This window comes from Sclerotinia sclerotiorum, genomic scaffold (genome assembly GCF_000146945.2).
Source record: "Sclerotinia sclerotiorum 1980 UF-70 scaffold_14 genomic scaffold, whole genome shotgun sequence".
NCBI classification, from domain to species: Eukaryota; Fungi; Ascomycota; class Leotiomycetes; order Helotiales; family Sclerotiniaceae; genus Sclerotinia; species Sclerotinia sclerotiorum.
Window position 1 is genome coordinate 786,933 of NW_001820822.1, and position 27,406 is coordinate 814,338.

A 27,406-nucleotide genomic window follows, 5' to 3' on the forward strand; every position below is an offset into this window, starting at 1 on the left:
TGTATACAACTTCGACAATCGCATTGTATATATTCGGCAAAATAGAAGGAAGAAAATGTTCCTTGGAAGACGTGTCAGCTATCAAGGAAATAAATAAACGGGAACCCACTCTCGCCAAAATGAAACGACGTCACGAGCTTTATGATACGTGCAACTCTCGCAGATCCTGGGAGATATGAAGCTCGGTCTTTTTTTGTTTCTTTTCCCTCTTTTGGACTTTTTACCCCGCGTTAAATTCTTGATCCCAAGATCGGAATTTGAACTTTTGGATTGTTTAAAGATATCGATATGAATCTCATTAAGATCTTGAAGATCTTCTCTTTTCAACCTCCTTCATAAGCACGTAAATAGAACCCGGACGCATTACCATGTTTCTATCCTTATCAATAAACAAAGCGGTTGCTATGTTTCTAATTTCGTTCCTATGGTAGCGATCATGATCACGATCACAAAACTCATATGCAATGTTATGTATATGCAATGCAGCGAAGTGGACATATTAATAAAAGAACCAATGAACTATCATAATCAAATTTCTGCTCAGCCGTCTTTAGTTTCGGAGGCCCGCATATAATATATATTTTAAATATACTCCGAGCTTAAGCTTAGGATTATTGACCTGTTTCTGGCTGGTGGGTTTAAACCTAAGTGAGCAGCTTCTTCAGAATCTGAATCATCTCCCTCCCAGCTTGACCCCGCGTTGCTTCTACCGGGATTTTAATCCTTATCCAAATTGTCCAATCCTGAGAGGAGAGGCTGAGAGCAGAAACTCAAGTGTAACGCGAAATGATTAAAAAGATGGCTGGGAATGGTGGGATGGATGAACTTCTCAGCTTGGAAGGTGGGAATAGAGCAGAGCGGTTTGGTTTGCTGGGTTCTGATGCTTGCTTTCATAATATGATAATGATAATATGCATATGGGCAGATAGATGCTTTGCGTGCACAGACGACTTACTTACTTGCCCGGCCGGTTTCATGATTAGGTAAGTACCTTTTTCGGGTATTGGGATTATGGAATGGATTAATCTATCTATCGCAATCATTCACTATGTTGATGTTTGATGTTTGATGTTCACTAGGCTATATATGTTGGTGTGGTGGTATAAGTGTAAGAGAGCAAGCAAGCTTCCTTCAGACAGACAAGACAAGACAAGACAAGACAAGGTGTCTATCTGTTGTTTAGCGGACTACGAAACGAATCCTCACATCTTATGAGTAATAAATAAGCTTATCCGCTCACATTCCGCCCGCTTCAAATAGTATAGCGGAAAATGAAAATAAAAATAGAATAATAGAAAGAGAAATGATCAAAAACTTTTATTTATCTTTTTTTTTTTTGTTATTTCTTTTTTATATAAATCTAAAATTCTTTCTTTTTTTCTTTTTTTTATTCTACAGAGTATACTAGGTATATATATGTTACGAGGTTTGCCGTCTAGATCACGTGGAAGTGCTCTTGGCTCTCGAGGTCGTTTGTAACTAGGCGTCAAGCAGGGACTTAAAGTAATGACAATAATGCAATTCGTAACTAATAGTAGAGTATACTAAATGATTGATCTTGAGCACGAAGCTCTATACAAAGGAAATCCATCTTGATTATATAGACCTTCGTGCCTCCTTAAAAAAACCGATGGCTATGAGCCCGACAAATCGATCACCGCAAAGCCGATCTCGATTTGTCGGTTTCTTGATCATGTGATCAAGAACGTGACCTATGTTACTGTCCGACGTAACATTTCTTTATAAAAATCAAATCAAATTTATTCTTTCAATTTTTTATTCTGATTATATAATTTAAAAAATAATAAAAATAACATTCAAAATTTTAATTATTAATTTAGATTGAAATATTCAATACATCAATTTTGAATAATATTTTATGATTAAATAAAATTTTATTAGTTTATTGAAGTAACTGATTTTTGGTATAACAATTCCACCCAGCAAATAGCTGTGGTCTAGTACTGTACGTGCATGCATGCTTTGGAATTTGACTTGTATCATTCTTTATAGGCGATATGATTTGATATGTTGAATCGAAATCGAAATCGAAATCGATTATTTGTGTTTATACTGGTGTAGTGTACCCGCCAGTTCAATTAGCTAGCTACAGCTTGGTATTTTTACATCGGAAGAAATGTTTCTCGCATTTGTGTGAAGTATATCTAGGTATCTATCTATCTATTATGCATAGTCAATCATGCAGTCTGTAGACAAGTACTGTCCTATACGCACAGCAGAGTCACTATTTATTACTAGTGAGTGTCCGCGCCGGAAGGATGCTTGGCAGGGGTCTTTTGTAGCGTAGCTACGGAGTATGGAGTGCGGTGTACATCCCACTACCGGTACTCGTTTTTCTTTCTGCAAATAAGTGCATGTGCGTGCTTTCGTTTTCTACGTATACATGAGAGTATACGAACGGGTATGTATGTATATATATGTACGTATATGTTTGGACCCTTCAAACTTCCGTCTGTGGTAAGTTAAGGTCTTCCCGTACCATGCGGCAGCTCTAGTCTGCCCCGCTTGAGAACGCTCAGATAATGATCTAGAAGAGAAAAGAGAATATACATGTGGATGCGGTACTAGCTATACCCGTTTTCATAAATCGAATCATCGTTTTATTGACTTATTTTCGGTACGGGGTATCCCGGTATCGGTTGATTGTGGGGGTTTTTCGGATAGAATACTACGGAGGTTGCTGGCGAAAGTATTGTAAAACGCCAAAAAATGACCGTGCTTTCCCCATTTGCAGGGGCTTTGATCAATCGAGTTATTTAAAGCAGCATCGAAAGACAGGAAAAACAGCAATATGTGGGTAAAAAATGTCTTACAATACTTACCCTTCCAACCTACGTACTGTATGTACATAAATATATATTTTGGATGGACCCCGAGTTATGAAACAAACGGTTATCCTATTCTTTTCTTATCCAATAAGTCTGCTAAGAATCCACTGATTCCACTCACTAAACTCCACTTCGGAAAAAATTAAAAAGAAGTTTCTTAGGCTCGGTCACTGGTCAGTCGGTGCAAGTGGACCTTTCAACACCGTTGCTGTGGTAGAGAAGATTTTTCTTCCTCTTCTTTTTTTCCCGTTTCCTATTCTTGCCGAATATACGCACTATGCAATATGTATCCATAGGATGTTAACTTGAGACCCATGAGAGTCTGGGGTTAACGAGAAGATCTTTGTTATATAGGTGGGTATGGCCGAAGTGGTGACAAATGGCTCGTGATGAATGGTTCATGAGGGGGTTTTTCGTTGCGTAAGTTCTCAATATATGATGTATATTTTTTCGGGCCTGGTTTGCTTCATGACTTATTATAAGCTGTCTATTATATTTACTATATCTATCATTGCGGTTTCATGTTTATTTCAAGTCATTCTACATGATCTGTTTGATCTACTTGGATAAAATGATGAAACTTGTACATCTTTCGGATAATTGTAACTTATAATCATTCTCTAACGGATGAATGTTATCTATCTGAGAGGGATTGGCTTTACATTTTGGGTTTGGTTCTTTCTGCATGGAGCCAGCTTAACAGCTTATCGAAAAGCTAGGGCATTCTCCATCCCTAGGTATCCAACGCACGCTATCTATTATTTGAAGTACAGAGTACACACTACACAGCACCCAAGAACCAATGCAATCAATATATTGGAAAATTTTCCAGTTCCACATCCATCCCAACAAACACCAACACAGTCTCTAGGGAAACCGGCGATATAAATATTTCAAAGGTTCCATTCATTTCATCTCGCTACACTTTTTTATCCATTCATAAAATCCTTCACTTGAACGTTTTTTTAGGGTTTTGAACTTCAATGCTTTTGGTTTGGTACCTACTCGGTACGTACGTACCTTGGTTGAAGAGCGGAATAAAAAGTTTCATGATGCTCGTCGCCAACCCTGATAATCCCCCTTTTTATTTCCTGTTTTCTCTCTCCTGCTGTCTGATGACTGATTATCCGACCGATCGTATGGTTTCGTCGCTGCGGAAACCCGAGGGGTAGTGGAGATGAAATAATTTGCGTTGGGGGAACAACGCTGAATGGACCCTGAGAATTGAATCTTTTTTCTTTTTTTTTTTTTTGCTAATGAAAAAAAAAAAAAAGATTTAAATCTTTGATTGATTGATTGATGATTGACTTACTTAAAGGCTTGAGTGGAAGATACGTAAGATAGTGGAAAGGGTCAAAAGCGATCTGGCTTATTTTCTGATGATCATTATATCATTAGGGTATTGATATCATTATCATGGATGGTGATGAGATTATTCCTTAGCTTTGGAGACATTTGTGTCAAGTTGTCAACGTTTGTTTGGATCTTCTGGAAGGAAGCTAGGCTGATGATTCCGTAAATCCCGTCCATCAATTTGATTTTTCTTATCGTGACCAACCGGGTCAATAAATGAATGAATGAATGAATGAATGAATGTTTTTATTTACTTTATGAATTGTTCAATCAATCACACATTCATACAAGTGTAATAAGTGTTAAGTGCAAGTGCACGATGTCATGATATGCATTACAGTACGCTGCAATGCGGTGCAGTGCAGTACATTGCAGTGCATTGCAGATTTGGCGCTGGCGCCATGATTGAGGCATACATGCGTATGTACTCGTACTCCGTATGTATATCTGCATACATATCGGCGGATTTCGGTAACGCGTTCATGAATCGTAGATTCGTAAGTGTGAATTGGGATTGATGGGATTACGGTAGTTGATTTTCAAGGTGGATGATGGATAGATTGCATTTATCAATAGAGTCATGTATGTATGTATGCATGCTGCAAATGTATATGTAAATGTAAATGCAAGTGCAACTAAAATGGATAATGGTTGATGCGCTTCTGAGATGGCAATGCATATTTACCTAGTATATACAAAGAGTACCCCGCATTTCTGCGTTCGTTATGTATTTGAATACTTTTAGGGTTTTTTGCGGAAGGAGCGTGATGATAAGAAATTTCTTGGGGGCGTGTTGAGGGGTAGATTGATAAGGTGGGGATGTTGGTGCGTTGGTTGGTGGGTTGGAGATAGTGATTGTGAGCATCTTTCTTACGACCTATAGTATCTATCTATCTCTCTGGAGCTTGCACTGCACTGTCTTGAAGCAGGATAAGATAGGCATTGAGACGATGAAGTAGATCACCGAGGTTAGGTGATTGAGCTGAGCTGATCTGAGCTGATCTGAGCTGATCTGAGCTGATCTGACTTGATTTGAGCATACCGGTAAGTGAGGGGTGAAGGGTGAGGGGTAAAAGAACCGGTGTCGGGCATGAACATGAGGGGTGCTGGTATACCAAATGAATATGATGTGTTGTCTTTTCAAATTTATAGCTTAGGTGGCAATATTTTTCATCGCCGCAATATCGATGTACTTTGGCATAATATAGTTTTTTATTATAATTCGTGACTTGTTCCTTATGAGTTTTTAACTTATTTATAGGAAGTAAGAAATTATCATCTGAGCGCTTTGTAATCTTCTGGCTTATTTTATGCTTGTTGTTTTTGGTGGTATTCGAGTGTATCTGTATCTTTTTCAAATTCAAAGATGTTGTTAGTATGTATTTTCCAGGGAGTGTTTGTTTGTTTGGATGGATAAATGAGTGAGTGAATGAATGAATGGATGAGGTATTATTATAAATATCATGAATATTGTTGATGTATAGAATGTGCAAGATAACGAGTTCAAGACTTGAGATGCTTGAAGTTGCTTTTTGGAGAGTATATATATAATCTTATATACTCTTTCTAATTATCTCTTATATTCTTTATATCTATCTCTTCTTCTTGGATAGATTGAAGAGGGATTTATCTTTCTATATAACTTCTTTAATGATATGTACTTTAAATGATGTTTTACTTCTCCTAATGTAGAGTGTAGAGTGTAGATTGTAGAGAGAGTGGGAGAGTGGGTATATGTTATTTTGATAGATTGGTGTAGGTGCTGGTGCTGGTGTTGGTGTTGGTATTAAATATATATAATCATTTATAAGAATATCTTTTCAAGTCTGAACAGTGAGAGGATTGAAATTATTCTATATATATAGTTTTCTTTAAAAGATATATATAAATTTAAATATACAATATTAATCTTATTAAAAAAAATTAAAGTATTAGTTTTTATACTTTTGTCACGATTCATTAATTCACGTGACCTCGAGGACCTTTTGGACCTTAGGGTCCCAAAGGTCCTCAAAAGATGATATAGGGTATATAAACATTCATTTAGTCTCGTAGTTAAGGAGCTTTGTGCTCAACTTAGTTATCAATTAGTTTACCTACATTCTACTTGATCTAGTAACGATTTCACTTCCAAGTGAAGACCAGTGATAAAGCCTTAACCCACAACTACCAACCAGACGAAACCTTAGGCAGCCGCTGCCTCCAGTATAGTATCGTTACAACTTTAATGAAGTTTTTACAAAAAATGAATTTTTTTTTTTTAAAAAAAAGAGATTTATATTAGATTTTATAACTTCAATCTTTATATATATAAGGAAATGCAATAATTATTGATATTTTCACTTTTATTTTTTATTAATGTTTATTCTTTTTTTTTAATCTTTTTTTTTAAAATAAATAATAAAGAGACAGTGAAAATTAATATAATAATGATTTTTTATTTTTTGTCTTGTGTGACGGAAAAGTCGTAAACGGAGTCAATTCAATCACTTAGAATCTAAAACTAAAGAACTAAGAAGATTCTAAGTAAGAAGGTCTTTATATACAGGGCTAGTGCACGTGAGCCACTAGTGGGTAACAACCGTCACGTAACATCTTGTTTTTGTTCTTTCAAAGTGATATTAATAGAATTGTAAGAGTTAAACTATATCGGAGAAAAGTTTCTATAATTATATAGATGAGCTAGACTAAGATATCTATTTAATAAACTAGTTAAGTGTCTATATGAAACAAGTACAAAGGCTTCACTCAATCTACATTCAGATGTGTCGAAAATCAATCAATTCGTATTTTGTTGTTACTAAATCTAGTCATTTATGAATAGAAATATTCAATGAATACGACCACTAAAGGACTCGGTCCTCTGGTTTTCCAGCGGATCAGAGTATATAGTTATCAGGAACCATATAGATTCCGTAGGTCGAAGATATACTTTCAGAAGTTTCAGTTCAAATTTCGAACGATTATTTCCTTAATATTATCTCTACTATATATGAAATGAATATATTGTATTGTTAGTCCAAAAGACAGTGAGTGAGTAATATTCAGCATCCTGGATTTTTTACCACCTAAATAGAGTCTTGCGTTATTACTCCCCTTTACTGCCCCTTCAAACTTTTTCGCTGTAATATTTCTACAGCTCCCTTCACTCTCTAGATAAAGGTGAGATGCTCGTGAAGTATTGAAGATCATTATTTCGTTTAATTTGTTCCTTCTATCTGTGGATATCATCGAGCTTCATATATCGCTCGCTAAGGATATTGCCGAATTTAATAGGGGTGAAATTGCTATTTAAGTTTTCGGTAAATGATGCTACTAACACTGGTGCAGTAAAAACAAGACTTCAAACGTCAATATGTCAAATGTCGATACTATAAAAGATTAATGTTTAAAAAAAATAGAAAATATGAATGAGGATATTCAGTTCCGTCCTATCGTGACTACTGTGGCAGTTACTTGATACGTTGTTAGGCCGCTGTGCTCAGTGAAAATGATGCATCTTTAAAGTTGTTTTTGCCTACGAGAGGATCATATTAAGCCTAGAGTAGACCAGAAGCTAGGTCTCTCTATGATAGAAAAACGATAGCAGAGTTCGACTGAGATTCGATTTGACTCAAGTTAAAAATGAAAGAGTGTCATTCTTGATTTGCGACTTGAAAATGATGATAAATGAAAGTAGTACCCTCTTGTCAAAAGTAGAGATCATGGTTTTTGAGGTCTTCGAACTAGATAATTCTACGAGATTTATCTATGTGTAGAAATATCTATCGGCAAAATGGTGTAATATGTGTCATCGCCTTCACATCTTAGAGGACTAATAACACCGATATTTTCAATCAATTGAGACATCATCGCGTGAATTTTTACCTAAAGCTTATTTCTAGTATCAATCTCATGGCTCATACTTCGCAGAATTCTTCCTGCTGCGGCGAAGAATCTAGCCCCTTCATTTTCATTCATATTGGGTACTTCCCATATGTGAAAATCTGCGTCGTAAAACATCCTTGGTAATGCAAAGTGCTTTCGAAGTTGATCGGCGAGCCACTTTTATACAGTTGACGAAGCCGGAGGGCATGAAATGCCGCGAAATCTAGCTGCGGCCATAGCGATTTGTTTGGTGTCTGGGTAACTGATGTTTCTGGCATAAAGCGTCGCACAGTTTCTATACACGTGAGAAAAAATGCTTTGTGCCTCGTTGGGTTTTGATCCAAGTTTAACTATCAAAGCATGCTGTAATGTTCGATGCATAGAGAACGATAAATTATCGTCGTCACTCTTAACTCGGCGTATTAGTCAATGTCGAAGTAGGTTGGGCATTATTTCTTGCAAACTAAAACAGGTTGGGTTCATGTCAGATAAAGTAATTGACTCAAAAGTGTATAAAATGTACCACTCACTGATTTTTAGCATGCTCCAGTGCCCATGTATCGTTGTTCGTTTCCAAAAACTCAGTCATGATGTCTTTCGGTATGCTATCCGGCGAGAGAAAATGCCATAATATCCATAAATTTTCGTGCTAGACTCGAATTAAGTTTAAGCTACGTTAGAGCGATGTCAAAGGCGTTCTCGAGGCGTTTCTCATACTCCTCTACGGTCACAGGCTTTCTTGTCCCCGTAGAAGCGAACCGGCGATCAATTTGATCTTTGCACGTGCACTCACTTAGAGTCCCTTGTCTCTGGCTAACATAGCCACCAATATGAGCTAGAGCCTGTGCTAGGCCCCAAACATTTCGCACAATCGATTGGCTGCTCTCTCCTCGATGTGGTTGGGTTCCCTGTCTTGGTGAACAGACTTGAGGAGCAATTTGGCGCCCAAAGATATTTCCAGGTACTTCATGTCATGATTGATGGTGGCTCGGTGTTTCAAGCCTTCGAATTGCGAAGTCATCAAAATCACCGATTGCCCCTTACAAAATAAAGGAAATGTGGCTTGATAATCTTTCACTCTTCAACGTTGTCTAGTATTAGGAGCCATTTGATTTCTGTATCAACACGTCATTAATGAAGGAACAAGTTGTTAATTGGCTTCAGAACTTATCCGTAGTTTCGAGCCAATCCCATGACCTCTTTCATAAAATCTTGTGGGGGATGCACTGGTTTGCCGATTATCTTGAGCGCAGCCCGTTCATAAGGCTCGTTGAGACTTGCAGGGCTCTCTGCATTCACCCAGATGCGACATGCATATTCCTGCTGGTAATATAGCTGTACTCCACAGCGGATTGTGTTTCTCCAATCCCGCCTATTCCATGAATCAAACAAGATATAAGTTCGGATGTGAGTTTTAACTGTAGATTTTGAATGCGCCTGTGTAGCTATTACAACAAATGCTGGTCATGGAAATAGCTGGTACCGTGACATGTGATTGTTGAAGTTACTCACAGTCTCTGACCTCGGAAAGCCATGAGTAACCACTCGTCCATCGTAACCCACGAGAAGCTTGACTTCTGCGAATCGACATCTTTCGTCAAAGGCAGCTTTGTGGCCGTCGAATTTTTTTCTAATGTTAAGAAGATTCTCAGGACCCTTAGATCACCAAAGCGGCTCAATAACATCCCCTAACGATATTAGCATCTCTTGCAAAAGTGGGGGAGGTGATGCAAGCCCGAAGATTTCTTGTCACAGTATTTTATCACCCTCAGTCAAAACTACCCACAGTCTTCGTAGAAATTCCGCACAAGGAAGCCAAGATGCGCTTCTTAAGAGAATAGCTCAAATAGTCCTCGAATAATGGGAAGCACCTATAGAAGTTGGCCAGTAGATCGATAGTACCATCTATGTGTGAAGATCAGCGGCAGGAGGCCTGTTGCAGTTAGTTATTATCAGGACGTACCAAACAAAGTTGCTGGGTGTAAATAGTACCTCTAGCATAGCTATGCAGCCATCCAGACGATGGATCCAACTTCGGTGCTGGCTGCTGCTATTCCAATAGCCTTTTCGAAAGAGAGGAGGTGTTCAAAATGGGGCACCAGTTTCGTCCTGATGGTATTTGTTATTCCGCTATCTGCATTTGCCCGGTATAGCTCATTTAGGTTTCCTTCAAACTCGTTGAAAGTAGATCCCAGACTATCGGTTATTCTGACACCTCTCCTTCCTTTTCCCATATCCTCTCGTAGATTCAAATATACGCGGTTCCATGGGTGCCTATCCATATTTAAATCCAATGGGTTTTAAGTGATTTAAGTGCGGTTGTATGTATGAGATAATTATTTGTTGTATGTTTATTCGAAAGTGATGAGGTGGAGAAATTCCGACTACTTGTAGTTACCTATATGCTAGCACTCACAGTCATACTAGTAGTCATAGTCATTTTTTGCACTCACATGCTTCTTTGGTAGGGATCATGTCATACAGCTCTATATCTATTCACTCGTTCATTTCTGAATCGATATCTTCTCATCATCCATAATATTTGCTAGGCAATAACTTTTCCCTAATCATCAAAAGTAGCTAGGTCAGAACTACACACCAAACTTTCAAGCAACGTTTCCAAGCTAAGACAACCATATATCAAAATAAGATTTCTTGTTGGTCATGCAGGTTCTACGTCGATATTCTTTATCATAATGAATTTGGAGACCGTAATATTTGTTTCCAAGCAACCTGGATATCACTTTGCTCCTAGGAGGATAGATCTCTCTTTCTATTTCTCTTGTTTAAGATATTATTGAAGGAGAAGTTCTACTGATCATGAGCAACGCCAAGTCGTCAACTTAACCCGAATTTTGCTTCAAAATTTCGCTTACTGTCACACTCAAGGATACTGGGTAAAGTATCTTGTATTAAAAAATACTAAGCTAAGGAGAAAAGAAGGAAAACAAGAGTAGAGAGTTTTCCTGTGATTAAATACAAACGGGGCATGCCACGTGACCCGGAGGTGTGAGGCGTCACAGTCTGAAAGTAGAGTATTAAACTTATTTCTTTAAATTTTATTTGAATATATATACCCTTATCAATATAATATAAATCTGATTTTATAGCCGCCAAAAGCTAATAACCCTGCCAGCCGACCTCTTCCAATCGTCCCTTCTTTCCTACAACTTCGTCTTCCATTTTCTTCATGTAATCCTCCATTTTTGCAAACACGACACTGTCACTAGCCCCTATTATCCTAGCGGCCAACAATGCTGCATTAACACTGTTATTAATCGCAACAGTTGCGACAGGAACTCCTCTTGGCATTTGTACTATGCTCAGAAGACTGTCCATTCCATCCAAAGTACTACCCTTCACTGGTACTCCAATAACTGGAAGAGGAGTTTGCGCAGCGATCATACCAGGTAAATGGGCAGCTCCTCCTGCAGCCGCTATGATAACTTTGAAGCCGTTGGAAGCGGCATCACGTGCAAAATCTGCCATGAGTTGTGGTGTACGATGTGCGGATGTTATGGTAAGGAAGTATGGGATTTGGAGAGAATCGAGGATAGCGAGACCGGGTTTCAGGACGGGTAAGTCTGAGTCTGAGCCCATAGTAATAGCGACGAGTTTTTGTGTGGAGGATGGGGTTGAGATTGTGGTGGATGTGGATTTGGGGAGACCTTTACGGTCGGCACGCATGTTGTCACTAAGAGTGATTAGGGGGGAGATGAGCTGTTCGGCTTGAGCCATAGAATTGCCAATGACAGTGATGTGCCCGATTTTACGCGCTGGTTTGGATTCTTTTCCATACATATGGAGATTGGCTGTGGGTATTGCAGCGGCTTGTTGCATTAATTCTTTGTGGGAATCCTTTGATGCGCCGCCGAGGATGTTCAACATTATAGTTGCGGGGAACATTGAAGGGATAGTCGAGTTAGGGAACGATGGCATAATGCCTAATATCGAAAGGAGCTGCGATTTATATTGTGACATTGTTGGGCATGCTTCGATTGTGTAATGTCCCGAGCTTTAGTAGGATGATGTCAGTACTCGTTTGATTTCACCATTGAATTGCCGGGTCAAGGCACTTACTTATGAGGTCGAGGAGCAATCTCATTGACTAGCAGTTGACCATCTTCCATAACAAAGAGCTCAACTCCAAAGACACCCTTGCCCCAAAGACTTCCCACTGCTTTTCGCGCCAGGGCTTGTGCTTTCTTTTGGAGATCATTGGAAATTCCTCTTGCTGGAGCATAGACTAATTTGCAAATGCTATCTTCGTGAATTGTCTCGACAACCGGGTATGCAATGGTAGAGTCCCCATCCTTGGAAACTTCATTTTCAGTCTTCACAACCATAACCGCAAGCTCCATTTTGAAGCTTGCCCATTTCTCAGCATATAACGACCTATCCTTTAAAACTTCAAGGGCGTTCTTGATATCGGATTCTGATTTCACCGGACAATTACCTCGTCCATCATAGGCATCTTTCCTTGCCTTCAGCATGAATGGGTACCCGTGCGTGCGGCCAAACTCCTCAAGGTTTCCAGCTTCAACCGCCTGTGATGTTGCAGTTTGTACTCCAGCTTTGATGAGGTGCTCCTTTTGTAAATACTTGTCTTGGATGACTCGCAATGTCTTCCAGCCTAGTTGTATATTAGTGTTGTTCTAAAGTTTAAATCAAGATATCCACAATGAAAGACAAGATGGAAACCTACTGGGTTGCACTTCCACCCCAGAATTTGCCAGCTCTTCTAATACGTATGTGTCAACATGTTCAATTTCCACTGTCAAAACATCGACTTTCTTTGCAAGTTCGCGGATTTTCTCTGCGTCGATAAAAGAACCATCGAGATGGTCGTTCTTGGCATTTACTTGTTTAGCAGGAGAGTTTGGTGCATCAAGAATGATAACCTTAACACCAAGAGGATTTGCAGCTTCGCAGAGCATCTGCCCCAGCTGTCCCCCTCCCAAAAGTCCTACAGTTTTCTCCATGATATCGAATGGTGGGGGTGATGATGCGATTTGAGGTGCTTTGACAAAAGTAAAGTTTAACTTGAGCTGAGATATTAGATTCTATGCAGCTTTGACAATCTTATCAAACTGAGCAAGTGATGTAGCAATTCAAATGAATATCAAGTTGTGCGAAGGGTATATTTTCTCTTGATTGAAGAGCTGGATTTTTTTCGAAAATCTGAATTGGGGTAAATTAAATGACTGGCAAAAAGAAGCTACATTCGTTCACCGCTTGCACGTGTTAAAAGCGGTGAGTTTTCAAAAATCTCGTGACATATTACGATCTTATAGTTTCATAGTTTAATGTTATCGATGTTTTCCTTAAACTTCTTTCTCCATGTCTAATCTCGTTATGCGTAATAGTCTTGCTCCTAATATACACTTTGAGAACAGCTCTCAACCAGTGCTCTATTGTGCAAATGCAGTAGAACCAGAAAAGTTTCATGGCAAAGGACTATGATCTAACCCCCCCCGCTCCTGCTTAAAGAACCCTACTCAAGATTTCATTTATCAAAAAACACTAGCAAATTTATATCTTCCTTCCTTCAGGACGTATCTTCTGGAACTCCAGATTTATTCCTCGATACATGAGCTTCAGCCCAATACTTCCGTTGCCACGGCCATATCTCCTCCGTCGGTTTCCACTCCCAAATTGCTCCCGGCACTTTCTTCCATTCTCCGCACCACCATTTCCAATCCTCAACGGTCGGTATGAGATGCTCCGGAAACCACAAACAGTCTTCTCTCCACGATTGACGCGGTGGAGAAGCTTCCACTTGCACCGGTAATTTCGTCGTCGCAATGTCGTCTCTATCAATCGCCCAGAGATACTCCCATTCTCCAAAAAGATATGGTTTCTTCTCCCCGTTTTCTGGCACTGTGTACGCTTCATCGATAAACCCCATAACCATCCAGTCATCAACTCGTTGGTTCGGACCTTCAGATTGCAAAATTAGTTTCTTTACGTATTCGATAAAGGACTCTGCTGCCTCTTCGTACAATTTTCGATGATCTTGAGTGAGATCCTTGCAGGAGGTAGCTTGGGTACGGCTTCTGCTTCCGTTCATGGAAGCAACTCGATTCATTAGTTGATCAGCTAACAGAATTTTTGTTTTGTCGAAACCATTGTTTGCTTTTCTTCCGGTGAGACTGGTGTTACGATCAAGATTTCTGGGTGTGGTATTGTGAGTCGTTTCATTGGGTAGGTAAACGTGGCTAGGTGGTGGAATCGCTGAGCTAAATGCAGAGGACCACGTTGACCATCGAGTGGGCCACCAGGTGGAGTTTTGTGGTATTCCGTCGTTATAGTCGTGGATGTTATCCTGCGTGTTGTCGAGCCGCCATTCCAAATTATCCAATCCAGCACGGTGATGATTGTAGAGATGTGAAGCTTGTTCGTTCGGCCGTTCGGGCTCTGCAGACTCCATTATACCGGTAGTATCGCTGTCAATGCCTGGGACAAACTCTTTTCTATCAGGTAAATGTACTCGCCTAGGTGGTGTAATTGTCGTTTCGTATCCATTAGTACACTTGGTGGATGCTGGCGCTGTTTCGTTGCAGGAATCTTAGTTATCATCTTTGGCATCATCGAGATGGAGCTCTTCGAACTTGTCTGTTTCAGCAAGGTAAACTATAGAGCTATGAGAAGAAGTTTTTCCTTTAGACCATTCAGATCCTGCAGACTGTAAAATTGGCTAGTTAGCTTCCGGAAAAGTGGAGAATCAGAGCTTCATCAGAAAATGAAAAGGATGCACGGTCACTTGGAGCAGGAATTTGAGATTTTGGAGCGTGAGTTTAGAGGATTGAACTTACATCCTTTGATGGGACAAGTGTAACATCAAACATTTCGAGTAATGGACCTGTAATGTGTGTATTGATGAAATATTGTTGATTTGAATGGGGTTGTTCGGTTTAGAGCCGAAAGATGTCGAGGTGAAGAAACTATACAACACAGTGGTGATAGTCCTATGAATAATTTCTTTTCCTTTTCCGTTGTTATTGGATTCAATCATCTAATAGTCAATTGAATGACTTTGCGCGTGAATTTCGGATGAGAATATGTGGTTAACAACTACGAAATTGGTACTACGAAATACAATATAGCTCCAGATATCGCCCAGAATCAGACATATAAATTTCAAGCCTAGATCCCGAATTTTACAATTAAGTGACCCACTTTGCCCCTTTTCATCCAACTCGCTTGTTTCCCGTCACTAGTTCAATTGGCTCCTTTCCCTCAATCGCTCCATCTAATTCGCACTACTCATCCAAGGAGTCTCGCGAGTCTCTTTTGATTTCAGCCTGTAACAAAATTCCTAACCCCTATCCTTTCCTTTCACTGCGACGTTCCCTCCGAGCAATCATGAATATGCTCCTCACAGAACCGACCGACGTATCGAAATCCTAGGAGATAAGATTTCGGACTAACGCAAAGGCCAATTAGGATTGTTTGTGAAAGTTGTGGTGTCTGGCTTGAATAAAAGAGACGTGTTGGCTGCCGTTTCAATATGGCTGTTGAATTCATTTTCGTCTTCCTTTTCGACTTCCTCTTTAATTTCCTCCTCGAATCTCTCGCTGACTTTCTCCTTTACTTTATCCACGGGTGATTCGGGCGATTTCTTGGATAATTTTTTGGGGGACGTGAAGTTAATGTATTTTTGAAGCTTTGTTTGGGAAGCTTTGCGAATTTTTAGGGATGAGATTGATGTCGGTTGTGTAATGATATCAATCGTACGAGGTTGATCTTCTTCTATTGATGTACTCTTATTCATCTTCTCTTTCTTCTTTATCTTTTCCATCTTCCCCTTTGCTTCGGTTCGTTTGTTCTCTTTGCGTAGTCGTTTCTCGCCATTTGGAGATGAAGAGTCTTTGGGTCTTTGCGCTTTTAATTTTTGAAGTCGGAGAACATGAGGTTCAGAGAGACAAATCACTGGCAAGCTTGTTATACCTTCTTGAAACACGTTGCCGATAGATATTGGAGCTGATGATGTATCCACTACTTCCTGTGCCCTTGGGGTTAGTGGATGAAGTTGGATTCGCTGCGGTTGTTGCATCGGTGGTAAAGAATGCTTCTTTCTGTAATAATCGAGTGCAGCTTCATTACTAGCGAGTTCTCTACGAGCTTTGGAACGGTGCTGGAAGAAGACCATCTTGGCTGCGAGGAATAATCTGTCGATGGATTATTGTTCGGTTGTTTGTGATGTTTTTATGCGAGCTCGAGCAATGGGTAAAGTCTTCTGGTCGGTTGGTCTAACTAGGTCGATCTTCGATGGTGAAGGTAATATACATAGCTCTTGAAGTCATATTTTGCTGACTCTTTGAAATGTTTCGAATCATCAGTGTACATCTGACAGTCAACAATTCCATTCGGAATCTGAGAATAATGATGTACAGTCATGAAGAATGGGTTCTCAGCCAAAGATGAGTACCCGAATAGAGAATAAAAATACAGTGAATACAATACTCACCCGCCATACAAAACGAAGCAGCTCGACCTGAACCCAAAAACATGATACCACAATAACGATTCTCGGAACCCAAGCACCCTAAACCGAACTCGATAAGTCGCAGACATATCGTCGCTACATCCCTGAAGATCTGCGATCCCAACCTCCCCAACAATCTCGCCTCATCATCAAACGATAAACCCTCGCACACAACTCCCACAAATAAACCACTCCCCTACGCAAAAGTCAGCAGCTGAAAACCCTCTCTGGTAAATAACAAAAATCATACCGAAAAATCGCATGCTCGGACTCGAGAATCCTTACTTTTGAGGTTGCTCAAAACCCAGTGCATTTTTAATTTGTTCCATAGCTGTAGGAGTATCAGCAAGAGCTGGATTTTCCTTTCTAGGAATTTCTAGACTTTTAGGTCCTTCGGGTTCTTCTAGGCCGAAGGTGCTGAAGGAGGTGTATTCTGGTGGTCGATGGGAAGTTTCTGGATATTGTTTGTTGTTACTGGTGGGTTTGGAATTTGGGGATTTTTTGATGGGGTTTGTTTCGGTATGTTGGTTTGTGATTTCTTCTGGGGTTGGAGGCAGAGTGTGGATAGAGGCGGCTGGTATTGTTGTTTCGGGTAGTAGGTTTTGGAGGTTTGTGGAGGAGTCTGTGGTTGGATTGTGCATGACTAGTGATGCCTCAGGAACTAGAGAGCTTAGGTTTATAAATGAGTCGGGAGTGTTTGAGTTCTAGATAGTAGGTCATAGATTTTTATTTTGGGTATAGGCTTGTTGGAGGAATTGCAAATGATAAAGTAGTTAGTTATCAAAGGATTTGGGTGAGAAGATTGAAGATTTGTTATAGCTTTGGAAGCCGATACTAAACGTAAATGCGTGTGGAAGTTAGTCGGCATACGTGCATTGAATAATGAATCACCACATTTACCGTGAATGAATACTTCCTATCTTACTGATATCATCAGAGAATAGGTAGCTGCGGGAAATCTGAATCCGCGCTTGGCGCCGTGTCTTTGATTTCACTGGCTAAAGGATACTCCATATGAAAACTCATTCACATCTTTCATGGAATATGAAGATATAGAATGTTAACCTCTAGAGTTTTGATAATATCCTAATTTGCATATGCCATTCAGGTAACTTACTATCCCTTCTCCGCCCGACAAGTCCATGGATGCAAGATCTCTCGCACAACAAAGTCTTGACCAAACTATCAAAACATCAAAACTAGTATAAATCCCTATCATATATTTCCATTTCATAAAACAAAAGAACAAACTCGTTAGACGGCTAGCACTACTTCGTCTGTCATCATGCCCTTCTTTCATGATCTTCATATCCCTCAATACCTTTTGACCAATACGTTCTGTACTAATAACTGTCTTCGCAGCCTTCTCGACGTAACGGCGAATGGCGGCGCGTATCTTCCGCGGATAGTTGTATGCATTTGAGGTTATGATTCAGGTTGAGGCGACAGGTGTGTGTATAGGTTATTTAGATTCTGCATTGCTATGGAACATGATTGCAATTACAGAGATGTGTTGTTTGAGAATGCGTCGCTTGATTAAAAGTACTAAGGTACTGTGAAAGATATTAAAAGAAGCTGGTTCGAGTAGAGGTTTTCCTGTACAATTTGGATCACAGACTGTGACATAAGTCAATCCATATCTTACTCATTCAAATCAAATATAACGTATGTATAAAAAAGACCCATATCAACATCAACGGATTAACGGTTCCATCAAGCAGGAATCCGAAAGCGACCGAAAAGTGGAAAACCCCTATGTTTCTAGCAAAAATTCCGATTCTACGTGCCTCCAACGAGCTCCAGCTTGCCAGGCTCTTACTCTGAGGGTGTCCAATTCTATTTGATCATTTCGAGCACCGTAAAAGTCAATGAGAGCATTATTATGCGATTCGTAGTACCAATCCAGCTCCCCAAACCGAAGTGACAATATAGTCTTGTCGTGACTTCCATAGACATTCTCAAATCTCTTTGTTTGATATTTGACCAGCTGCGCAATCATCTTGTGCTTTGCATCCTGTAAGTCTTTTTCGGTCAACGGATTCGGGGAAATCTTAGGAACAGTTGGCGCTTTGTAGATATTGTTATTGTTAAGTGATGCGGATAATTGTTGGAGCCTTATGATGAATGGAGAATATGGAATGTTAAGGAATTCGTTGAATTTCTTCTCATAGCTGTACCATAAAACTTCTACGGCAAGAGCAGGAAGTGGGGGTTTTCCCATGAAAGGAGGCTGTGTGGAAAGCGAAGATGTCGTTGTCAGGGGAATGGTTGGGTCTTCATCAGGTACAGAATCCTTCAGTAGCATTATGTATTTTTCGGATGCTAACCCGACTTCTGATACAGCCATGGCAATTCTGCCTGAAATTGAAGAGTTTTTGTAGATATATCAAGAGATTTTGACCACAATATAGCTCTGTTAGCTTTTTGAAGTATCTTTGAGGACGTGGAGGTAAAAGCGTGGATATAGAAGATCATGTAATGTGTATCTAGGATGCTAATATGACGGCTGTCGACCACTAAAATTCTGAGAGTTGCAAGAGGTTTTCAATAAAGTTTGATTTTAATGAAAATAGCTTGGCGGAAAAGATACTTATATACAAAAGCTAGAAAGGATTATGATTTAAAAAATAAACAGGGTCATGAATTTTTTGAACAGTATGACTCCAAAGAAACATACTGTGAATATTCTTAGAACCATCAACGCACCGCCACTTTTCCATGTATTACTACTCCGCAGAGAGTTTGGTAGGCTTCAAGGTTGTGGCTTCGTAGTATAGAACAGCGTATTAAAGTACTAAAATATCTAATGATATCTTTTTGGGATGGTTGTCTTTTGTGAGCTGCCCGATGTACTCAAACAAAAAAAGAGGTTTCTTGATTTACCATCTTTGCTGTCTCAATCTTCTTCATATGCTGAACGTTATAATCTCTCTCCGGCTGATCCATAACTCCACAAGCAACATCAATTTCCAGTTTGATGAGGTACCCGCACTGGCTATGTATGATCTTGCACCCGATGAAGGTCATATAACCTCAGCTGATGTCTGAATTAGAGGACTTTAGAGGAAGAAATTTGCAGGGGCAATAAGGGAAACAAAAGTGCTTTAGCAAGAAAAGAAAGTATCATGAGAAGAACATAAAACTAGAATCCTTTTGTCAACTTGACGGGTAAAATAGCACAAGATGGTGGGTGGTATAAAGCCGTAGATGCATATGAATATCCACGTGACATAGCCATCACTTGATGTAACTAAATAAATATTACCAGGACGCAGAAAAAATTAAATAATGGTTCTTGTATGACAACAGGAAATATCGCAGGTACTGCTTTAGATGTGCCTGAGATATTGAGATGCCTGGGATACCTTGGTTGAAGTGCAGCTCATGGACAATGAGCATTAATCATCGTCAGGAGGCACCTAGTACCCAGTAATTGTTTCCTAACTGGCATGAGGCACCATAACAATCTCCTGACATCATCATCGTGTTCCCTTTTAAATCAGCTAGAAACTGTCAATATCATATACCAAGAAACCCCCTCGCCTTTGATTGAGACTTGGATACCTAGTAGACTGACCAGAAGCTTAAGCCAAACATAGCGAATATTATACCGCCATCAAACCTGTGAACATCAGAGGGCGTAACAAAGGATTTATACTCAGGTAACTAATTTCCATCATTCGAAAATGGATTTGCTCCCCACGTTCAGAGAACATTAACTATGAAGGATGGCTCGAGGGGGAATTCGATTATAGGACTTTGCAGAATGTTAACATTATGTAGGCTTTACCTGCTTAATACTGTCGAACGAATACCAGGTCTTATAACAAATTTGACTCCTCAATTAAAGTTTACAATCAAATGCTTTCTCAAGCTTATATATCTGTGTAAAGAAGTATATTTTGATGTTTGATTTATTTCGTCCCAGCGCGTGATATTTAATTGGTTCCATTCCCTAACTACCTATCAACGCCTGACGTCTAAACCAGAATACACATAACGTAAAAATCGCACGAAAATTGCGTCCTGAACTGAACTGCCTTCCTTCTACCTATACCACAGATCTATCCACGATACTGCTCCCTCAACGCCATCAACTGTGCCCTATCAGCAGGTGGCAAACTGTCGATTAATTCCTGCGGCATGGCCATAACTTGCGCCATCAGGGCATTTGTATCAGGCTCAGGGATTTGAGCTGGTGGCGGTGGAGCTTGTCTTTGTTGTGGAGGTGGCGCATAACCTTGGACTGGAGGCGTACCCATTATTGGCATACCCATTTGACCTGACATATGTGGAGGAGGAGGTGGGTATCCAGGAGGGTATGCCGATCCTCCATATTGCGGAGTTGACGCAACTGGTGGAGGAATGTTTGAGACGGGAGGAGCTGATGATGGCGCTGCGATAGATGACTCGATAACGGAGGAGAGCGCTTCAGGTTGAACGAGACCCATGAGGAGAAGGGCTTGGAAGATGGCGTAGGAGAGTTGGGGGGCCTGGTGCAGGAGCTCGGTGGCCTTCTGGGGGTCGGTCGAGGCTAGTGTTTTCATTTGGGAGAGGACGTCAAGAAGTTGGGATGGGGGAAGGGTGTTGAGGGTGCGAGAAATGGCGTCCGGGCAGTTGAGGCCTTGGGGAAGCTCAACACCTATTGGCAGAGGCGGTAATGATGATGTAGTTGAGGGTTGAGGAATTGGGAGAGATGGAGGTGGAACCGGAAGACCATTTGTGTTTAGAGGGGGAGGTTGATAGGTTGGTGCAGACTGTAAAAATACAAATTAGCAAATTGTTGTCATTGGAGACCGGATTTAGGTAGGATAGAAGCCCAACACACATTTTCCTCTTCACCACCATCATTCGAGAAGTCAACGCGCAGTTTTCGGTTCATGATTTCGTAGTCATTCAAATTCCTTACTGCAGAAGCCGCAGAATCTAGACGGGGCGCGCAAAGCTATTAGCAATGTAACCACGGATGCGCAAAGTCGCAAAAATGAATATGCAGTGTACTGCACATACCTGAATCGGGATATTCTGCGAAACCGAAGCCTTTTGGTCTGCCTGTTTCGCGATCATAGACAAGTCGGAAATTAATAACGTTTCCTGCACTACTGAAGATATCTACTATCTGTTCCTCGGTAAGGCCTTTTAAGGTGAAATAAATTAGCTTGGTACAGTAGAACAACGAGAGCCAGGAAGAAGGAGCAATAAGTTACCATAAGGAATATTTCCCACAAACACAGACTTTGAAGGTGGTTTTGACATATTGAAAGAGACAATAAATGTTCCAGGCTATGGATTGATTGATGTATGCGATGGAAATAGTTGAGATGGATTTTTAGTTGCAAAATGTTCGACTTTGAGAAAGGAATGCAAATGGATTGATCACTTCTTTTGTCACTGCAAAATTGAGAAGAAAAGGCACAGAAAGTCTTTGAAGAAGTGATTTCTGGCTACTCTAAAAATCCTTCTTGCTCTCTTCCCTTGTGAGCACTGACAATCCAAATCTCTCTTGTAAATGATGGAGTAAGAACGTTTTGATGAAAATGCCTCTGTTCTGAGTGAACCCGATTTGTTTATGTTGTTTTGAGCAATTGGAAATGAAGAATATCGGTCCGTCCCTTGACAGAATTCATAGTGAAGGTTCGGTTTATTAGTTCATCGCGCTTCACGACTTTCTTTCCCTTGGCGTCAAAGCTTGTGTGGAGTCAAAGGTGCGGCTAAATAAAAAATACGCTAGGACGGTTTTCGTTGATCTGATCATTGAGCTTCCCCAAGTACCGGCACCCCTCTCCGCACCACAATACACTCTCCTCAAGCCCCACCACAATAGTTTCGCACATCGATATTGTTTTCGTCCTCTCCAAGACCGCCATCATGTCGAATAATCCACAAGATGTTTTCAGAAGGTTGCAGAGAATAGCAAGTGAAGCGGGCAGAACTGGTGGCGGAGGGCCGGCACCAAAGGGAATAGCAGGTGGAATGGCTGCACTTATTGGCTTGGGTGGAATCATGATCGTTGGGAATAATGCCCTTTTCAATGTTGATGGTGGTCACAGAGCTATCAAGTATACAAGATTAGGCGGTGTTGGCAAGCAAATTTATAGTGAAGGTATGGTCCCTACTTTTCTTAGACAATTACGTCTATAAGAGATAATGTGCTGACGTTACGATTCGCATTCTAGGAACACATTTCAAGCTCCCATGGTTTGAAACTCCTATAGATTACGATGTTCGAGCAAAGCCACGCAATGTCGCCTCCCTTACTGGTACGAAGGATTTACAGATGGTAAACATTACCTGCCGTGTCCTCTCAAGGCCTCGAATCGACGCTCTTCCTCAAATCTACCGAACATTAGGTACCGATTACGATGAGAGAGTGTTGCCATCTATTGTGAACGAAGTTCTAAAGAGTGTGGTTGCGCAATTCAATGCAAGTCAATTGATCACCCAACGTGAGATGGTCGCAAGATTAGTCAGAGAAAATTTGTCGAAGAGAGCAGCTAGGTTCAACATCATGCTTGATGATGTCTCTTTAACGGTATGATTTATATATGGCACTTTAAGGAATACAAACATGCTAACATTTCACTAGCATCTGGCATTTTCGCCTGAATTTACAGCGGCAGTTGAGGCCAAGCAAGTTGCACAGCAGGAAGCCCAACGTGCAGCATTCGTTGTTGACAAAGCACGTCAAGAGAAGCAAGCTATGATTGTGAAGGCCCAGGGAGAAGCACGATCTGCGGAATTGATCGGTGACGCTATCAAGAAGAGTCGATCATACGTTGATCTTAAGAGAATCGAGAATGCAAGAGCAATTGCTCAAATCATTCAAGAAGCTGGTGGACGTAATAAGATGTATCTCGATTCGGAGGGATTGGGATTAAATGTCACCGAGGCATTTGAGGATAAAAACAAAAAGGCATAATGAATTGGAATTGTAATGGCGAACAAAATGAAATCTCCACTGTACTACAAGCGTATGTAGCATGTATATTATATCCCCTGGGAGGTGCAAGGCGTGCCATTCAGAGTTTAGGAACGAAGGTTTGAATGCATTATTTGAGCATACTTGCGCTTTTTAGTCGATTAAATTCTCACCACCGCCGATCGAGCAAAGTGCGCGAAAGCAATCTCAAGAATGAAAAGGGGCTATGATCAAAATTTTTACCGACAATTGAATGTCCAGAGTCAAACTTAACCTTTAGCCATTTATTTTCTTCTAAAGTCGTTGAAGGGTTTAGTCATTGTAAGATCCAGATTGTTTGATAATCTACTTGAAGCTCTTCGCCAGCCGTTTCCTTCAATGATCAGCTTATCAGATCTTGAACCACAGTGAGTGAGTCCAATTCAGACTGCAGCTCAGCTTAGGACGGCTCCCAAAAATTTCAAGACACAAGATCATTTTCCTAATCCCGTGCTAGTCACGTGGTGACATTCGTCCACTTGCCAGCTCTTTCCCTCCAAACAATTTGCCATGGCGTTTCTTGGCGCTTGGCGCTTATAGCCAAGACACTTCCACCTGCCATTTGGAGAAATAGCTTGAGATATCATTTTAAACGACCTTCCCCTCATGTTTAGATTGGCCTAGCCTCACACTGGAATACAGGAAACTCGGAATCGATACGAGTGAGTTGGTCGGGAAAGGATGAAAAACCCCATTTCCATTAGTGGCGTCCCCCTAGGTCGATTATACCAAACAGTCGGAATTACCTTATGGAATCCTGAAATCACGATAAGACGAATGTTGCAGGGGAAAACCTTCTCCGCATTTTGTGTGATATTACAGTATTCTTTGGCTGAGAACTTCAGATATAGACTTGTCGATATATTTACCGTTATGGAGCTTGGCACTATAGCACGACATACGGGTGCTAGATAACAATCCAATTAGCTGGTCTCAATGGGATGGTTGATGGATATATAAAAGCTCGGCCCTTGCCTAAACACTTGCCTTTTGATTCCATTCCTCTTCTGCTGATTATCTCTCAATTCAACCAGGACATTCTCTCATCATGCTGTTCACGATGAGGAGTTCTTTGTCGTTGCTGGGACTCTTGTCCACAGGACTAGTCCATGCTACCTACACCAATTCTACACCGACATTCACTCCTCAAGCGATGTTGAGTGCTCCTCGTCGAGGATCAGCAATTCCAAATGCAGACGGAACGCTTGCACTGTACACCGTGGCTACCTATTCATTTGAGGAGCATCACAATGCTCATGAGCTTCGTGTGATGAATCTTGCGAACGGCACATCATGGCTTTTCAGCAATTCAAGCGCAATCAGCAATGCTAATGTAAGCTTGATCTGTTCACCTAATCCTCTGTTACTACCTAGTACTCTTCGCCGATCTCAAACCTTACTTTTATGTTTCATCATATACACTCCTCCTGATTGCCAATTGCATCTTGAACAACTCATTTCCTCATTGAACCCCAATATTGTTTCTTGATAGGCAATACTAATTCCTCAATCTTTTAGTGGCTGGGTGATGGAAGCAAGATTATCTGGTTTGTATCGGAAGATGACGGATCTACTAGCTTTGTTGTTGGAGATGCGACAGCACCAAGTGCCGAGTGAGTATCCTATTTCGTTCCATCGTGTGATCTTTTACTCGCCACCATATTATGGAAGCTTCAATACAATTTTCTACTCAAGTTTTAGACTAAATCTGACGTCGTTGCAGGTCCGTCTCGGCAGGTTCTGTTCCTGGATCAGTTGACAATCTTAAACTCGTCAGCATCGGCAACGGAACTCTCGGAGTTGCATTCAGCGGCCAAGCTTCACCTAATGGTACTCTTTACAATGCCGAGCTCGCTTCAACACCCTATACCACCGGAAGAGCTTATACCTCAATTTTTGTGAGACATTGGGACACATGTAAGAGCTCAACACTCATGTCAGTGTCTAAGGCTAATTTAAATTAGACATCACGCGTGAGAGAAACAGCCTTTGGTATGCCGCTTTATCAAAGTCTGAAAGCGGTTATACACTCAGTGAACCAGTTAATGCTTTGAATGGTTCTGGTCTTGAATCACCAGTTCCGCCATTTGGTGCAACAAACAGGTGAGTGACTGATGCCATATTCTTGCTCGAGAATTTTCCTAACAAGTGAACAGCTTCGATATTGGCACAAAGGGCTTATCTTTTATCGCCAAGGATATTACTTTGAATCAAGCCACCACAACCAAGTCGGATGTTTACTACGTACCGTTGAAAACATTTACCGAAACCTCTCCAGAACTCAAAGTAGTTTCTACTCCTGATCTCGAAGGGGCTTCTGACAATGTAGTTTTCTCACCCTCCGGGTCATCACTCGCCTTTGTCCGTATGAAGCAAATCAGCTACGAAAGTGACAAGAACCGTATTTTACAAGTAGCAGATGTCACTTCCGATTTGACGGCCGTTGAATTCTACGCCTCGGAGGATGGAAAGGGTGCCTGGGATCGTAGCCCAACTACACTTTGTTATAGTCAAGATGGCGAGTCTCTCTATGCAGTAGCTGAAGACTTTGCCAGGGTCCGATTATTTACCTTGTCTGCTGATCCCGCAAACACAACCCTTCCATCCATTATCTTCAAAGACGGCGGTGTAACAGACCTCCACCAACAAGGAAAGGATAAAATACTTGTTAGCAGCTCAAGCTTCCTTGATAACTCCGTCTTCTCCTCCGTTGATCCTATTGTTTCCGCTGCCACTAATGCATCGTCTGGTGTCACTACCATTTCCGCCAACCTCGATAGTCTCAAGGCGTATGGACTTGCTCGCGACTTCATCTCCGATATTTACTACCAAGGCGATGGTGATTACCTAGTCCATGCCTGGGTCATCAAACCTAGTACATTCGTCGAAGGTCAAACATATCCTTTAGCATTTTACATTCATGGCGGTCCACAAGGAGCTACAGAGGATCTTTGGAGTAGCCGTTGGAATATGGCCGTCTTTGCTGAACAGGGCTATATCGTCGTTGCTTTCAACCCCACCGGAAGCACAGGTTTCGGTCAAGAACTCACCGATGGGATTCAAAACCAATGGGGTGGCAGACCCTACAACGATCTTGTCAAAGGCTGGGAGTACATCGAAGAGAACCTTTCATTCGTTGACACCGATCGTGCTATCGCATTGGGTGCTAGTTATGGTGGATACATGGTAAACTGGATTCAAGGCCACCCTCTTGGACGGAAATTCAAGGCTTTATTCACACATGACGGATGTTTCTCCACTCTTTCGCAATACTCCTCTGAAGAACTGTGGTTCATGCAGCATGATTTTAACGGAACTCTTTGGGAAAACTTCGACAACTACGCGCGTTGGAACCCGGCAAATCACACGGATGCGTGGTCGACACCTCATCTCATTAACCACAATGAGTTAGACTATCGTCTTCCAATTTCTGAAGGCATTGGTGCTTTTAATGTCCTTCAGGCAAAGGGTATCAAGAGTAAATTCTTGAGCTTCCCGGATGAGAATCATTGGGTTCTGAAACAGGAGAATAGTTTGGTGTGGCATAAGACGGTTTTTGATTGGTTGAATGAACACGTTGGCTTGCCTGAGTATTCTAGCCCTGGCGATTCTGATTATAGGGCGGTCTTGCAGAGTGGACCTTGGATCTGAGGATTGGAAAAGCATATCATGAAAAGTTTATTAATAAGATAGTTTTTATATGTAATTTAAAGTATATTTTGCTTCATATTTGTTCCCCGGGCTTTTGAATGTGTGAAAGTTAAAGTTCAAGTACATAAATCTTCTACAACCAATACATCATATTGCCATCGCAATATGTAGATAAGCTTCCCCGAGAAATTTATATCTCTGGATCTAGACCTTGCTTCCATGTTCGAGGATGACCCTAGT

At 40.9% G+C, this 27,406-nt stretch overlaps 11 protein-coding genes across 11 annotated transcripts; 3 read left to right on the plus strand and 8 right to left on the minus strand.

Annotated features, from left to right (window-relative positions):
- Window positions 1-8,069: 8,069 nt before the first annotated feature.
- On the minus strand, window positions 8,070-8,162 carry SS1G_09899 (predicted protein; the record flags this gene model as incomplete). Its single annotated transcript, XM_001589216.1, has 1 exon — window positions 8,070-8,162. The coding sequence occupies one exon, from the start codon at window positions 8,160-8,162 to the stop codon at window positions 8,070-8,072; it is 93 nt and encodes a 30-aa protein (XP_001589266.1).
- A 497-nt stretch (window positions 8,163-8,659) lies between these two features.
- SS1G_09900 (predicted protein) lies at window positions 8,660-9,120 on the plus strand (the record flags this gene model as incomplete). Its single annotated transcript, XM_001589217.1, has 2 exons — window positions 8,660-8,669; window positions 8,909-9,120. 2 exons carry the CDS (start codon window positions 8,660-8,662, stop codon window positions 9,118-9,120), a joined length of 222 nt encoding a protein of 73 aa, XP_001589267.1.
- Window positions 9,121-10,072: 952 nt separating this feature from the next.
- On the minus strand, window positions 10,073-10,351 carry SS1G_09901 (predicted protein; the record flags this gene model as incomplete). The annotated part of the gene is made up of 1 exon (XM_001589218.1): window positions 10,073-10,351. The coding sequence occupies one exon, from the start codon at window positions 10,349-10,351 to the stop codon at window positions 10,073-10,075; it is 279 nt and encodes a 92-aa protein (XP_001589268.1).
- Window positions 10,352-11,189: 838 nt separating this feature from the next.
- Window positions 11,190-13,051, minus strand: SS1G_09902 (hypothetical protein; the record flags this gene model as incomplete). The annotated part of the gene is made up of 3 exons (XM_001589219.1): window positions 11,190-12,084; window positions 12,150-12,702; window positions 12,775-13,051. The coding sequence occupies 3 exons, from the start codon at window positions 13,049-13,051 to the stop codon at window positions 11,190-11,192; spliced, it is 1,725 nt and encodes a 574-aa protein (XP_001589269.1).
- A 566-nt stretch (window positions 13,052-13,617) lies between these two features.
- SS1G_09903 (predicted protein) lies at window positions 13,618-14,157 on the minus strand (the record flags this gene model as incomplete). Its single annotated transcript, XM_001589220.1, has 1 exon — window positions 13,618-14,157. The coding sequence occupies one exon, from the start codon at window positions 14,155-14,157 to the stop codon at window positions 13,618-13,620; it is 540 nt and encodes a 179-aa protein (XP_001589270.1).
- A 480-nt stretch (window positions 14,158-14,637) lies between these two features.
- Window positions 14,638-14,917, minus strand: SS1G_09904 (predicted protein; the record flags this gene model as incomplete). Its single annotated transcript, XM_001589221.1, has 2 exons — window positions 14,638-14,754; window positions 14,885-14,917. 2 exons carry the CDS (start codon window positions 14,915-14,917, stop codon window positions 14,638-14,640), a joined length of 150 nt encoding a protein of 49 aa, XP_001589271.1.
- A 578-nt stretch (window positions 14,918-15,495) lies between these two features.
- Window positions 15,496-16,870, minus strand: SS1G_09905 (predicted protein; the record flags this gene model as incomplete). Its single annotated transcript, XM_001589222.1, has 3 exons — window positions 15,496-16,226; window positions 16,540-16,753; window positions 16,808-16,870. The coding sequence occupies 3 exons, from the start codon at window positions 16,868-16,870 to the stop codon at window positions 15,496-15,498; spliced, it is 1,008 nt and encodes a 335-aa protein (XP_001589272.1).
- Window positions 16,871-18,310: 1,440 nt separating this feature from the next.
- SS1G_09906 (predicted protein) lies at window positions 18,311-18,904 on the minus strand (the record flags this gene model as incomplete). Its single annotated transcript, XM_001589223.1, has 1 exon — window positions 18,311-18,904. One exon carries the CDS (start codon window positions 18,902-18,904, stop codon window positions 18,311-18,313), a length of 594 nt encoding a protein of 197 aa, XP_001589273.1.
- Window positions 18,905-20,621: 1,717 nt separating this feature from the next.
- Window positions 20,622-21,813, minus strand: SS1G_09907 (hypothetical protein; the record flags this gene model as incomplete). The annotated part of the gene is made up of 4 exons (XM_001589224.1): window positions 20,622-21,314; window positions 21,386-21,483; window positions 21,568-21,693; window positions 21,765-21,813. 4 exons carry the CDS (start codon window positions 21,811-21,813, stop codon window positions 20,622-20,624), a joined length of 966 nt encoding a protein of 321 aa, XP_001589274.1.
- Window positions 21,814-22,425: 612 nt separating this feature from the next.
- SS1G_09908 (hypothetical protein) lies at window positions 22,426-23,476 on the plus strand (the record flags this gene model as incomplete). Its single annotated transcript, XM_001589225.1, has 3 exons — window positions 22,426-22,660; window positions 22,734-23,089; window positions 23,144-23,476. The coding sequence occupies 3 exons, from the start codon at window positions 22,426-22,428 to the stop codon at window positions 23,474-23,476; spliced, it is 924 nt and encodes a 307-aa protein (XP_001589275.1).
- A 1,099-nt stretch (window positions 23,477-24,575) lies between these two features.
- SS1G_09909 (hypothetical protein) lies at window positions 24,576-27,166 on the plus strand (the record flags this gene model as incomplete). Its single annotated transcript, XM_001589226.1, has 5 exons — window positions 24,576-24,848; window positions 25,034-25,128; window positions 25,239-25,432; window positions 25,480-25,618; window positions 25,672-27,166. 5 exons carry the CDS (start codon window positions 24,576-24,578, stop codon window positions 27,164-27,166), a joined length of 2,196 nt encoding a protein of 731 aa, XP_001589276.1.
- Window positions 27,167-27,406: the final 240 nt, after the last annotated feature.